General features: G+C 36.9%; 2 protein-coding genes across 6 annotated transcripts in view; one reads left to right on the forward strand and one right to left on the reverse strand.

Moving 5' to 3' along the window:
• The window catches only part of LOC136989262 (rab11 family-interacting protein 4-like), a 65580-nt gene extending 59778 nt beyond the window's left edge, over nt 1–5802 (forward strand). For all 3 annotated transcript variants that reach the window (XM_067287392.1, XM_067287391.1, XM_067287393.1), the window contains 2 exons: nt 4556–4696; nt 4985–5802. In XM_067287392.1, coding sequence (XP_067143493.1) covers nt 4556–4696; nt 4985–5113 — 270 coding nt within the window. In that variant the 3' untranslated portion in view covers nt 5114–5802. The remainder of the gene's footprint in view (nt 1–4555; nt 4697–4984) is intronic.
• Nucleotides 5803–10360: 4558 nt separating this feature from the next.
• LOC136989258 (ras-related protein Rap-1b-like protein) lies at nt 10361–11783 on the reverse strand. 3 transcript variants are annotated; one of them, XM_067287387.1, is made up of 2 exons: nt 11653–11783; nt 10361–11262 (listed from the first exon to the last, which is right to left on the reverse strand). In XM_067287387.1, exon 2 carries the CDS (start codon nt 11249–11251, stop codon nt 10496–10498), a length of 756 nt encoding a protein of 251 aa, XP_067143488.1. In that variant the 5' UTR covers nt 11252–11262; nt 11653–11783; the 3' UTR covers nt 10361–10495. The 3 variants fall into 3 exon arrangements, with proteins under 3 accessions (XP_067143488.1, XP_067143487.1, XP_067143486.1); XM_067287386.1 differs by having other exon boundaries at nt 10361–11264; nt 11646–11783; XM_067287385.1 differs by having other exon boundaries at nt 10361–11268; nt 11653–11782.
• Between the last annotated feature and the right edge of the window lie 933 nt (nt 11784–12716).

The following is a 12716-nucleotide window of genomic DNA, read 5'->3' on the forward strand; positions in this document are numbered from 1 at the left end:
TGCTTAAACTTAACTTCATAGAGATCTGTCTGCACCTTTTAAAGTTGATTGAGAAAATTTCAGCTTTTATAAAAAAAATTTCAAACTATGGAAAAGAAAAATAAATGAAGACAGAGGAAAAGAATGTTTTCCCTTGTTGCAACATTGTTTTTGACGTCCAATGGAGTCGATTTCTCTCGAGGTACGAAATCTATTTTTGAAGAACATTTATCACAGCTTATCACCTAGTTTGAAAAATATTTTCAAAATGATGATAATGATAAATTTGCATGGATTCAAGATCCACTTAATACCAGTGCTCTAACTGAATTTACTGCTGCAGAAGAAGAGAATCTTATTGAGTTGTCTTCTTGATAGTACGTTGAAAATGAAATTTAGTAGCACGAAATTAACTGAATTTTGGATATCAGTAAAAGATAAATATCCCTTCTGAGTGGTAAAGCTCAGAGCATATTAATTCCATTTGAGAAGCTGAGTTTGTCACTGCGATAAAAACTAAGCGTTGCATGAAAATCAATGTGGAGAGGGAAATGAGGGTGGCTGTGTCTAGTTTGATTCCAAGATTTGAGAAAATGTGCAGTGTTCAGCATGCTCATTCCTCCCACTAATTCTAATTAATTGAATTTGTTCAATTACGTTTTTTTGTTATCTTAAACATGTGTTGTATTTATTTTTTACTTAATGCCCTAACTCTTTAATTTAAAAAAATATTGGTTATTTCACAAATTGTACTCGTTAGAATTTGACATAGGGCGCCTCGAGAAAACCCGCATTTAGCAAGGGCGCCGCAAATCAAAAAAGTTTGAGAACCACTGCTCTAATGCATATTTTAATTTGCTGTGATCAACTTACCAATGTGTTTGAAGTCATGGTTTTAGATTTGTATTACATTAAAGCTAGGAAATAGAAAAATATAGATTGCCTTATAGTTATGGAGCTTTGTTAGTTTTATTTTGTTTCATTATTTGTGTCAATATAAGTAGTTTATAAGGATCCTAACTGGATGATCATAAATTATTAAAAGTGAAACACATTTATAATGGAAGGACATTTTTATTAAGAATATAGATTTTGAAAAGTACTAAAAACAGGGAAACTCAACTTTTCAACTGAAGATAGAAATCTTCAGCTAAAAAGAAAATGTGAATTATAGGAAAGTTAAACTAGATAACTTATTGATTTCAAATGCATAAGAATTTGATGTACTAAGCATATTACTGAAGCTTGCTTCCAAGCAAAAATAGAATATTGCAATGAAATGAAATGACACAGTGGACACATGTGACACAGTACTCTTAAGGATACATGAAAGATGAATGTGACATCTTCAGAAGGAAAAAACAAAAGGCTAGGCTACTTGTCTTTTTATAAAAATCAAGATATTATTTTTATCTGTATTGTGTATATTAACAAAATGATAGGAAAAATGAAGTAATTGTGAATACTAATTATTACGAAAAGTTTGAATGCTTTGAACGGATGATTATAGAAAAACTGTTGTAAAAGTTATCAAATGATGTAGTGTAATAATAAATAAATTGGTAATGTACTTTTAAATTTATAAAACTTAATTCCTCAAGTAATAAACAATTTTAAATTGGTTCGATAATGGAAGATTATTTATTGTCTGCAATTACATAGAAGTTTTAAATAATATAAATTGAAATATTTCTAAAAGTACAGAAGTCAAATTTAATTCATTAATTAGATATAACGAATTTACAAGTTTAACGCTCTTTCTTTGTCATTGTAAGATCAATGCTTTCAAGTTTGTTAATGCAGAAATGAAAGCTTTTGTTAAATCATATTATATTTTTAGTTATTGTATGTAACTAGCAAACAAATATTTAAGACATATTACAAATGCAATAAATGTAATCATATTATTCGATTCATTCATTAGAAAATTACAAGGAATGAAACTATAATAAATAAATTAATTGTTACGATTCGTGATGACAACGATTTTATAGAATACGAAAATTAATTATACATACACTAGCAGATAAGCCCGGCGTTGCTCGGGCAAAAAGTAATTATAGCGAAGATTAAGATTATTACATTATAACCAATCTTACCCATTTTCACAGAATGCAAGAATTAGGTTCCCCTGTTTCCAGATTAATTAGATAATTTTTAGATGGGTTTAAAAATATGTTCGATTTCCTGCAAAAATGCAAAGAACCACATCTGCGCCTGTAAATCTTGCACATCGCTATCTCTTAATACTTCCATTGTTAACACTTCCATTGTTAAGGAATACACTTCTTTCATCCCCAAGTGGTACCCTACTAAAATGCCACAAAATGACTTTTAATGTAAAACTTGTTTCAACACTCAACTTATACAATGTCTTTGAGATAACATTATGATGCAACATTAAAATGACAGTATTTTATATACAGAAAAGCTAGAAAATAAACTGCTCAACATTACCTATTTTATGGCATTTGGCAAGGACTTAAAAAAGTTTGCACTGGTTCCCCCATATTCTTACTTTAAGTATAAATTATGAGTGATGTATAGCTTAATAAAATATTTTTAAAAATCTCATAGTATCAATTATTATAAAAAGGCAGTGGCTTATTTTTGGAGTTTGGAGTGTGTTTTTAAAGAAATTATAAATGCTAATAAAGTTTTAATCATTATCTATTTTTAAGGCTGACCACACACTGGAGATACCACTTGACATTTAACTACCAAAATTTAATAGCATCAATGCACCATACATAGAAATCAATTAGCTAGGAAAGTAAAATGATACATAAGAACTGTACGCTATATCGCCAAAAATGTCCAGACACTCCCAGGCCCGCCCACCTTGAATATTTGCATAACTCGGTCTCCAACATGATATAAATGTAGATACTATTGAAATACTGGATCTTTAAATACTGATACCTATAGAGTCATTTTGGGCAACCCTGTTCTTCCCATAATGTGATGACAGTTTGGAACAAAGACTGACAAAGATTTGAAAATAGTTTTTCATTCAAATTTATTACAGCCTAGTAAACAAGTGAATTTCTTCGGTAAACATGTTAATTCTGTTATCTTACATTAATTATACATAAAATGCTCCCCCATACACGAAAGACCCTTTTAAATATCCACAGGACGACACATCTGCTCACAAAGCAAGGTCCTTAGCGCCGCGGTTTGAGGATATGCGGGTGAAGGAACTTAGCTTGCCAGTCCAAAGCCCACTCCTCGATTCGATTACGCATCTTTGGGACGGTTGCGTGTCAGATCTACCCAGTCAACTATTGTTTGTGAACAGTTCACTGTGCTTCAGGAGGAATGGAAGAAAATTCTAGCGGCATTGTACCAATACATAGTATAGAAAATCTACTCGGAAGGATGATTACTAATAGCGGCAACAGGAGGTATGACCTCGTATTAAAAAGTGTTGCAGCTTCTGTTGGCACGGTGTGGTGTTCAGACACTTTTGAAAATATAGTCTATATTCTTAAACCAAAAGTATTACCTTTTTTGGGGGGCATTTGGGCTAATCCTTACAAAAATTTGCCTCGATAATGCAATTTTTACTTCTTTAGTATTAACTGCTAATAAGAATTGATATCTGTTGTATAGTTCATATATTTCAGTACAGAATTTAATGTCACATTCTACCGTCGAGTGTTTCATTATGTAAATAGTTGGGGCTGACAAGTCAATAAAAGACAGCGGGACAAGGGTATCGCCCCTCGACGACGTACTGTACCTTCGACGGTGCACCACCCGCGTGGGCACCCTGCTTGCTAGTGAGAGAATAGCAATCGTAATATTGTGGCAGTAATTCGTAGCAATCTCGAAAAGATTTCATCATTTATAAGAAAGACAAAGAAATGCAAATTTAAATGATGTGGTGATAAAGAATTAGCCAATAATTGAAGATGAAGAGGATTACGAATCTGCGAAGTAATGAAAGAGCAAGAGACGTATTTGTTACGCGCCATGCCGCTGGCTCATAATAAATTGCGCGGAAGTTCTTAATTTTGTCCATTACTTAGAGGAATGAAGTCTTAATTTAAACTATCCGTTAAAAAAAAGTATTTTCTTATATATAAAGTAGGTGGTAAAGGTTTAAAAGGTGTTAAGTATACTTTTATTAACGAGTGAGCGTAAAAATATTCACATAAGAGTGTCCACTGTATCATATATTAAATTCCACGTCTAAATGATTTAAGTATTGAAAGTGCATAGAACTTGTCCGTTTTTAGAAGATATTTGAGAAATGAAATATTACTTATCTCTGATAAACTGTAGAATTATTTACTGTATTTGCTAGGTAAATAAATACAGTTTGGTTAATGTAACCCTTGGATGCCAAGATGGCGGCTCGTCTCCGATTCCAACAAGGAAACAGTGGGATGCGCGTTCTAACCTAACCTAACCTGTTCTAATAATTTGGTTGCTAATAATAATGGTAATTTATTAGAATAGGTTAGGTTAGAACGTGCATCCCACTGTTTCCTTGCCGAAATTAGAGACGAGCCGCCATCTTGGCACCAAGGGTTACATTAGCCTATAGTTTATACATTTATTCTTTCAGGAAAACGCTGCTCTTCGGGAAGCCAACGAAGAATTACAGGCACAAATTCTAAGTTCCGGTATAAAACAGGGTCAAAGTTTACTTCGACAAGAAGCCGCCACGTCTTTGGCCGAAGAATTAGAAAATCTCTCCAAAGACGAAGTAAGTTTTTCTTTAACCAGCCGATTTACATTAATTTAATAAATTCGTTGCTGGAAATGACCTAATTTTACGTTAATAAATATTCCGGAATTAATATCGGAAAGCGTATTTCTTTAATACGTTATACGTTTGGCGTAAAAACGAAGAAAAATTCTAATTTAAGATAATTAATAGGCCGTATCCGCCAATTCTCGTTAAAATGATTATATTTTAAATTATGGAAATTTCTTAATTTGAAACTCGAATACTTACGACTACGATGTAATTTGAATAATTTGAATATTTTAGGTAATGACCGCTCTTCGTGAACAGCAGGAAGTGAACGCAAAATTACGCGCTTACATCGACGGAATTTTGTTAAATATCATGGAAAACTATCCTCAATTACTCGAAGTTAAACATAAAAATAATTCGTGATCTCACCTTGTTCGTACGAGTGGAAAAATTCCGAAGATTATAAGTGATAATTATTGTGATAATTGCCCTCCAACCCGTACAAAAGTTTGCTGTGATTCCGTGACCGGTCGACGTCACCGTACTCTCCGAGGACACCTTTTCGTGCGATATATCGTAAAACATGTCGGACCTTGCCACGAATAATCGTATTTATTAACCGACCGTTCCTAGTTCCATATTTTTACCGTAGACGAGAACACCGTCTTTCGAATTCGAAACGAAAACGATTATGGCAAATTTTAGATAGACCTTTTTTTAATCCGAAAATGTGTGGTCTCACGTTTAAATTATTTGTTTTGATTCGTTCGGATCCGACCGTCACCGACGTATTCCAATAATTTGGCTGTTGCCTTTAAGTAATAGATTTTTTTAAATCCAAACTTATTGGAATACAAAACCGGTTCATTTTTTTATATAAATATTATCGATCGTGCACGAATTTTTGTCAGGAAAAAACCTGGAAGAACTGTTAAATGCCAGGGAATAATAATAATAATACTTTATGTGTTGCACCGTGACGAAATTTTAGCGACGAGTTACCGAGAATTTGGCAGTGTGTATATAAAGTTATTATATAAACTGTGCCGCTATTCGCTTTTAACTTTAATTATTTAAGACATTACCAGTTGAATAAAATGTTTGAAAATGAATTTTTAAGTCGCAGTTTTTTTTTTTCTGTACTTAAACTATATATATCTACACAATAATATTTACACGTTCTTCGTTAAGGTTTGCATTTAATTATGAAAAATCGCGTAATTATAGCTTCGTAGATGAGTAGACTCAGGCTTTTTTTAGTATGTTAGAAAAATTATAATTTTGGTTAATGTTACCTATGGTTCCAAAATGGCGGCTCGCTTCCGATTTCAGTAAATAGAAGAAGGGAAACAGTGGAGACGCACGTACTAACCTAACCTAACCTATTCTAATAAATTACCACTATTATTACCAACAAAACTATTAGAATAGGTTAGGTTAGAACGTACAGTACGTCCCCACTGTTTCCTTTCTTCTATTTACTGGAATCGGAGACGAGCCGCCATTTTGGAACCATAGATAACATTAACCATAATTTTATTATAAGCTGTATACTGTGGCGTAATTCGAGTTATAGGCACCGGGGGTACTTACGGCGCCACATTATCCCGTATGGAAACTAAACGTCGGTAATGCTTACAGCTTCCGGACACTTTAATTCTTCCCGATTTTCAAAAATTCGGATAACGAAAAACGTAATGGAAAAATTACGATTTCAATTACTCCGGAATTTATTCAATAACGAAAGAAAATTTAAATATATATTAAATAAAGAATATCCGGAAATTTAATTCGGATATTTTTTATTAATAAATTTAAGAAAAGGGGGGAAACTTAATTGCAAATTATCTTTTATTTTCGGATTAAAAACGGCGTTAATTCCCCTTCCGCCATTTTCCGCTTTCTAATTCAATAAGAGATAATCCAATATTTTAGCCGGCCTCTTATCCAACTAGGCAATTTGAATTAATGCTTATAGTGTGACGTAATCGCGCCGTAATCGACGTTTAGAAATTATAGAGAATTAAAATTTTCTATAAACTCAGACGAGTAGAAAACGCTTTTTATTCTATATTCTTCGGAGGCGCGAGCCTATAATACAGTACTATAGAATATTAATTACTCGGAAACGTAAAAATTAATCCGGGAAAGTATTTTACGCCGGAATTCTTTACTAAAGAGGTTGAGGTAGAAATTTCGATTAATTAGATTCATGAATTCATCAACGGCCGAAAGAACTTAATATTTTGTGTAAAAATGAAGGAAACTACTTTTAATCGTTAATTAATTCTAAATATGGCCGGGACGACTGGTTTCTAGCATTTCCACTCGGCCAAAATTTTAATTAAACCGGACGTAATAACCGTTGCGACGTTATTAAAGTACCGAAGTTGCCGAGATTAACCACCCCACTTCGAGTCCGAAATACTAAAAAAATGGTGGCATTTTTGCCTCGAGTTTATTTACTAAAATTCTTACCGGATCCTCGATAATTTTTCGCAATTAAATAGCGATAAACGTTGATTGTGGTCGTTGTTAACGTCCCAGTCGAATCTAACAGAAGAGTATTCTGACCTTTACGGTAGCCAAACGCGCGTGGGTGGCGAGTTTAACGATCGAAGACCGTTCGATACTCCGACCCACCCTGGTTACGCGCAAAAATTTGGTGTTCCTACCCGGATTTAACGCCGCGCACGCGCCGGTTTTACTAACAATTACGTATTTTATACCCACCCCGCCGGATCGAGGAGCGGCGGAATGCGCCATTCTAAGAAATTCGAGCGGAAAGTATCGACGAATATTCCGGGAATTTTGCGTATTTAAGTGGCCATTTATTTGTCAAAGAAGCTGCCATGTTGCGAATCTTTTTTCCCAATCGATGCGAAAAATAAAACGCCCGTAGCGTTATATTTCCTTTATCGAATCCGCGATCGATGGGAATTATTCCTACTAGATTTGGGGTTATTTCCCCGATTTCGGGCCTTCGATTAAACTGGGTCGTTTTAGAAACGGGCCTCGGCCTCCCCCGCATCGATTAGTTTATCCCGTAATCTAGGACAATTGCTGCGGTCGCTTAATTAAAATCTTCGTATTATAATTAAATGGGAATTCTTATAAATTAGAAAATGTCGGATTTAACATTAGAAATGGCCTTAATTTTTCGCCCGTAGCCCCACTGATCTCGTTGTAAGTTGGTTTGGTCAATTTGTAATTTTCGAATTTTTCGTTTACGCTCCGTCGTCGACTAGCGGCGGGCCAGGAAATTTCGAAAGTTGCGTAAAAATCTCTTAATTGTGTCTCACGCCACCTACTTAATGCTAGAAAATAGTATTTATCCACTTAATATTACTAATTATACACTTATAAAATGGCATTTCTATATTGTGTTTTTCACTCGTGTTTACTTTTTCTAGCCGATGTCGGCATTGCGGCTTTTCTCTCGACGTTATTGTTAGAATCTGTCGTCACTCGGAATACGTAACCTTTGTTACGTAACGTCTCAGATTACTTCTGGTGTGTGGGTAACTACATTCGTTTCGTTTGACTATTTCCGTATCTCGACAAAATCCAAGTGTTTATGCAAAGAAAACTATTGTTAGACAATTGCCCCGTCTCCATTCGCGCAATATTTTAAAGAATGTACCGTACGTGGTGCCAGTGTTCCGTCTCTATCACGTAACAAACGTAGCCTACGTCATCGGAAAACAATACGTACGTCGGTCATTGCCGATGTACTGTACAACGAAATGTTTAGTGACGTAACTATTGTAAAAGTGGACCGGCAGCCGTGGCCAAACTAAAGGAGAGAAACGTAACTTTAACGTAGATGCGTGTTTATAACGTTTGGAAGAGTCGTCCGTCTCACGCAGTGGCACGAAAAAGGGGGACGCAAGCTATAAAAAAAGGGCATCGTATATTATGCAAAGAGCCGCAAACTCTACAATTCGACGTCGGATCGGCGCCCCCACCGGGTGGCGGTTACATTCTGGGCCAACTTGGCACGGGTCGAAGGACAAATATCGTTTATTAGTTTCTTTTATATTTGCAGAATAGGTTAGAAGTCACGAATTTTCTGTCGTTTGAAGCCCCCTCGGGGATTAAGAAAAGGGCACGTGCCCCGATATACGGGCGCTCCCGGTCTCACGCGCTCACTCCATAAATAATGTAACGTGCCAGATTAGAACGTGCGGTTAACTAAATAAATGGAAAAAAAAAAGTGAAAAACGAATTAATTAAACGTGCCGGAGAGAAAGAAATCTGCGGGTTGGCGACCTTCGACCCCGTCTTCCCCTCCCCGTATCTATCCGTACGTTTACCTTTTACTTACCGTGATTTATTTTCCGTCCGTTAAAAAATGGAAACGTCTTCCTGTCTGGCCTATTACTGTGATTAAATTGCCAGATTTCCGTTTAACTCCTAACCGAATTCCGAAAATAGAAAATGGAATGGTTTAATTCGACATTTAACTTATTTCCTTATCTGTTTTACATTACGGAAACGATCCGTATATTATTCCGTTGCCGATGACGTGTGTCTTTACGCGCGCGCCGTTGGATAAAGGGGAAGATGAATGGCACACAGTTGCGTACTTCCGAATATTAAACCCATTTTGGAAGCGTACGAATTTATTAAATTGTTCTTTTTGTTTATCCGGAAGCGTAAGAATTATCGCGTAATTGTTTTACGGGCGGGTTTTCCGTAAACTTCTCGGGTTTAATTACTCTAGTGTTATATATAAATCGACGTTGCAGGATTGATTAGATATAATTTCTCGTCTATCTTGTGGAATTACGTCTGGAAAAAATAATCTAGACGATGCACTCGACGGAGCGGTTGATAACGTGGATACTACTTCTAAAATTGGTAGTTTGTATTGTTTTAGTCACGTGCTTTTGTAGATTGTATCGATTGCTCCGGTTGTTTATCCCCGAGAAATTCGCTCTAAAGTCAATTAGAATGGTTACGAAGACAGTAGAAAAAGCCATTAACCGAGCAAACACTTTTTTTGCGGTAAACATCGTCGGGGTATTTAGACGATTCGCGTGTCGCGCCGAGGAGTGGACATCTGCCAAAGACAAGAGACTAATTGAAGATTGCCTCTCTTAACGCATCATTACTTCTCTTCCGTTTTGGATTAATATTTGTTTAAATGCATTTTAAAAATTAATTTAATTGGTTTACGTTAATTTCGATGGGTTCTAATTATTCCTCGCTCGAATAATTACCGACACAAACGGGGAATTGCGCCTTCTAAAAATGTTTTCGGTACAATCACGGGGATTACTTTTTTTTAATCGAGTTTACGTAGAAGAAGCGTACGGGCCAAATAGGAGAATGGAAATGTGATGAAGTAGAAATCCTTTTTTTATTTCTTCGGAGTGAATGATGTGTTTAAATATCAAGGACGATCGCTTCTGTCGATATTTATTTTCAAGTGGCAAACGTCGACAAACGATTCGTGTTTGGAAATTGCCTCCCTCCCCAATTTTGAAAAGTGATTTTTCGGTTTCCATTCGTTTAAGATAAATTCGTGGTAAAATGGCCACGAAGTAATTTTAAAATTATGGAAAGACTTGACTCGCAGTTTGTTTTTCCGTTTGGTAAAAACGATGGAAACGTCGCTTTGTACGGAGGGTTTTTCGAGTGTTTCTTCGGAATAAAGCCAAAACGTTGGATCAGATACAATTATTATTGCTACGAACATATCATAAATACAATTTTCTAGTGAAAGAAGAGGAAATGGAACGAAAAAGAGGAAACGACATCGGAAATTGAGGCGTAGAAAGCGTGAGAGAAGAAAAACTTTTAGGAAACGGCGCAACTGTTCCTTTTTCCCGTCTTGCTCTTCACACCCGGTAGTCGGGGATTGACGGGTAGTGACATTCTTCGCCTCTGCACCACGGGACTCAGACGATACTTGACGTTGGCCTGCACCAGAAGTTCGTTAAAGATGGTCAAGACGTTGTGCCCGGTTTTGGCGGAACATTCGACGAATCCGTTTTCCCAATCTATGCATGCCATAGTCTCCGCCAACTCCTTCTGCACCACTCGCTGGTGTTCCAGGTCGCACTTGTTGCCCACGACTACCATAGGGGCTCCCGTGGGTCTCTGCTCGTTCAGTTCCTGTCTGATGTTACGTATTTCTTCGAACGATTCCTGATTATCTATAGAATACACCAAAACGAAAGCGTCGCCGGTGCCTATGGCCAGACGTCTCATGGCCGGAAACTCGTACGATCCGCTGGTGTCCAAAATGTCCAAGGTCAGTTTGTAGTCTCCGATCTCGTATTCCCCGCGATGCAATTCTTCCACGGTAGCGCTGTAATCCGTCACGAAGCGATCGTACAGGAACTGATGAATGATGGCCGTCTTCCCCACCTTTTCCGCCCCCAAAATTACCAAACGGTAGTGGGCTTTAGGTGTGATTCCGTCCGTATCCGCAGAAGTGCCCACGCGGGTCAGGCAAGGCCTCCGAGGAGTGGCGGGCGGAGAATCACGAGGGACGAACACCTTCTTCTGTTTATTCACGAATACCAAGCGTTGGTTATTGGATACCTCCATTTTTTTATCCCCTGTAACTAAACAATAGACAGTTAATATACTGTAGCTTAATCGAGTTAAATTAAAACCGGAATAAGGACTCGAAATTTTATAAAATAAACAACAAACACTCGAAAAGAATTCCACCATATTTAAATAATTTACTCTTAACATATTGTATTAATAACCCCTTAAACAAATCGCCCGTTCTCTTATTTTAATAATAATAATTTATAAAATTCGTACCCTTCTCCGTCAATTACAAGAACCGTAGCGATAAAATATCACTGACCAACGACGAATATATCTTCGGTATAATAAAAAGATATCCGATAATTAAACCGTTGTCAGCGTATAAAGAGAGTCGTAAGATAATCAACGATTAAAGTAATACGTGACGTACAAAAAACGTCAGCATTTACCTGTTAGAAATGCTTCTTTTGTGTGTTGTAACCTACGTCTTCTGCAACATCCTGCTTCATCACAAGGCGCTGACGTTCTAATAGGAAGCGATGCCGCTGGCGCAAGTCACGTGGACAGCAACATCCGCAAGTACATCACCGGATTTTCACTCCCACATCCAAATTTCGAGTTAACGGGTTCGGCCACACCGCGCGAAACGCTCTTTTCTCGATTTCGGCAACGGAAATACCATCGAATCCATTCCGATTTTCCCGGAATCGAATAGTAAAAAACTCGGAGTAATTCGACGTGTCTCCGCGATAAATCGTAAGAAATTTTACGGTTTTACGTATCTAATGTCAGACACTTAGTCCATTATTAACGTAGTGTGAGAGAAGTAAACAATCATTCATTTTATTCGATTCATTCTATCGGTAATTACCATGGCAACGGAGTAGAGCGAATGCCATCTTTGACGATCCCCTCTACTATTTATAGTTCGGCGTTTCCGATCGACGTCGATGTCACCAGGTGCAAAATCGTCGCCATTCATTGATTATTATTTATTCTCCCGGCGTGGTTGGAATTCCTCCGGCACTAAATACGAACGACCGATCGCTTCTCCCTCCTAATCGGCTGGTTATCGATAAACACGCGATTATTTTATCTCCGTCACCCCCGTCGCGAATAACATTTCGTATTAGAAACAATAGACGAAAATCATTGGTTTAAACACGAGTCGTAGTCTCCGTAAACGGAAGAGACCGCGACGGTGTGGGCAGACGTCACCACTTACGTCTTTATACACCAGAAAGGTCTTAATTATCCTAATTCGAAAATAAAATCGGGAGAATTCCGTTAGAATAGTTTATTCGCCGTTCAACTTTTAATTATTTTCTCAATTAAGAAAAAGGAAATCCCACCGATTAGTACTTAGTTACAATCCAAGCGAAGCGGGGTAAGTCCGGAAATGAAACAATTTTATCCCTTTTCTAGTCGACCTTCGTGTCCAACGTTACGACATTTTCCCAGATAAAATCGTCGTCTCTAATTGTGTTTTGTTTAAAAAATATATATGTGTGCT

The sequence above is a fragment of the Centruroides vittatus genome, unplaced genomic scaffold, assembly GCF_030686945.1.
Source record: "Centruroides vittatus isolate TY-2023 unplaced genomic scaffold, ASM3068694v2 scaffold_450, whole genome shotgun sequence".
Taxonomy (NCBI): Eukaryota; Metazoa; Arthropoda; class Arachnida; order Scorpiones; family Buthidae; genus Centruroides; species Centruroides vittatus.

Excerpts from the sequence above, each read along its gene's own strand:
- LOC136989258 (XM_067287387.1), bottom strand. The coding sequence starts at position 11,251 with ATGGAGGTATCCAATAACCAACGCTTGGTATTCGTGAATAAACAGAAG.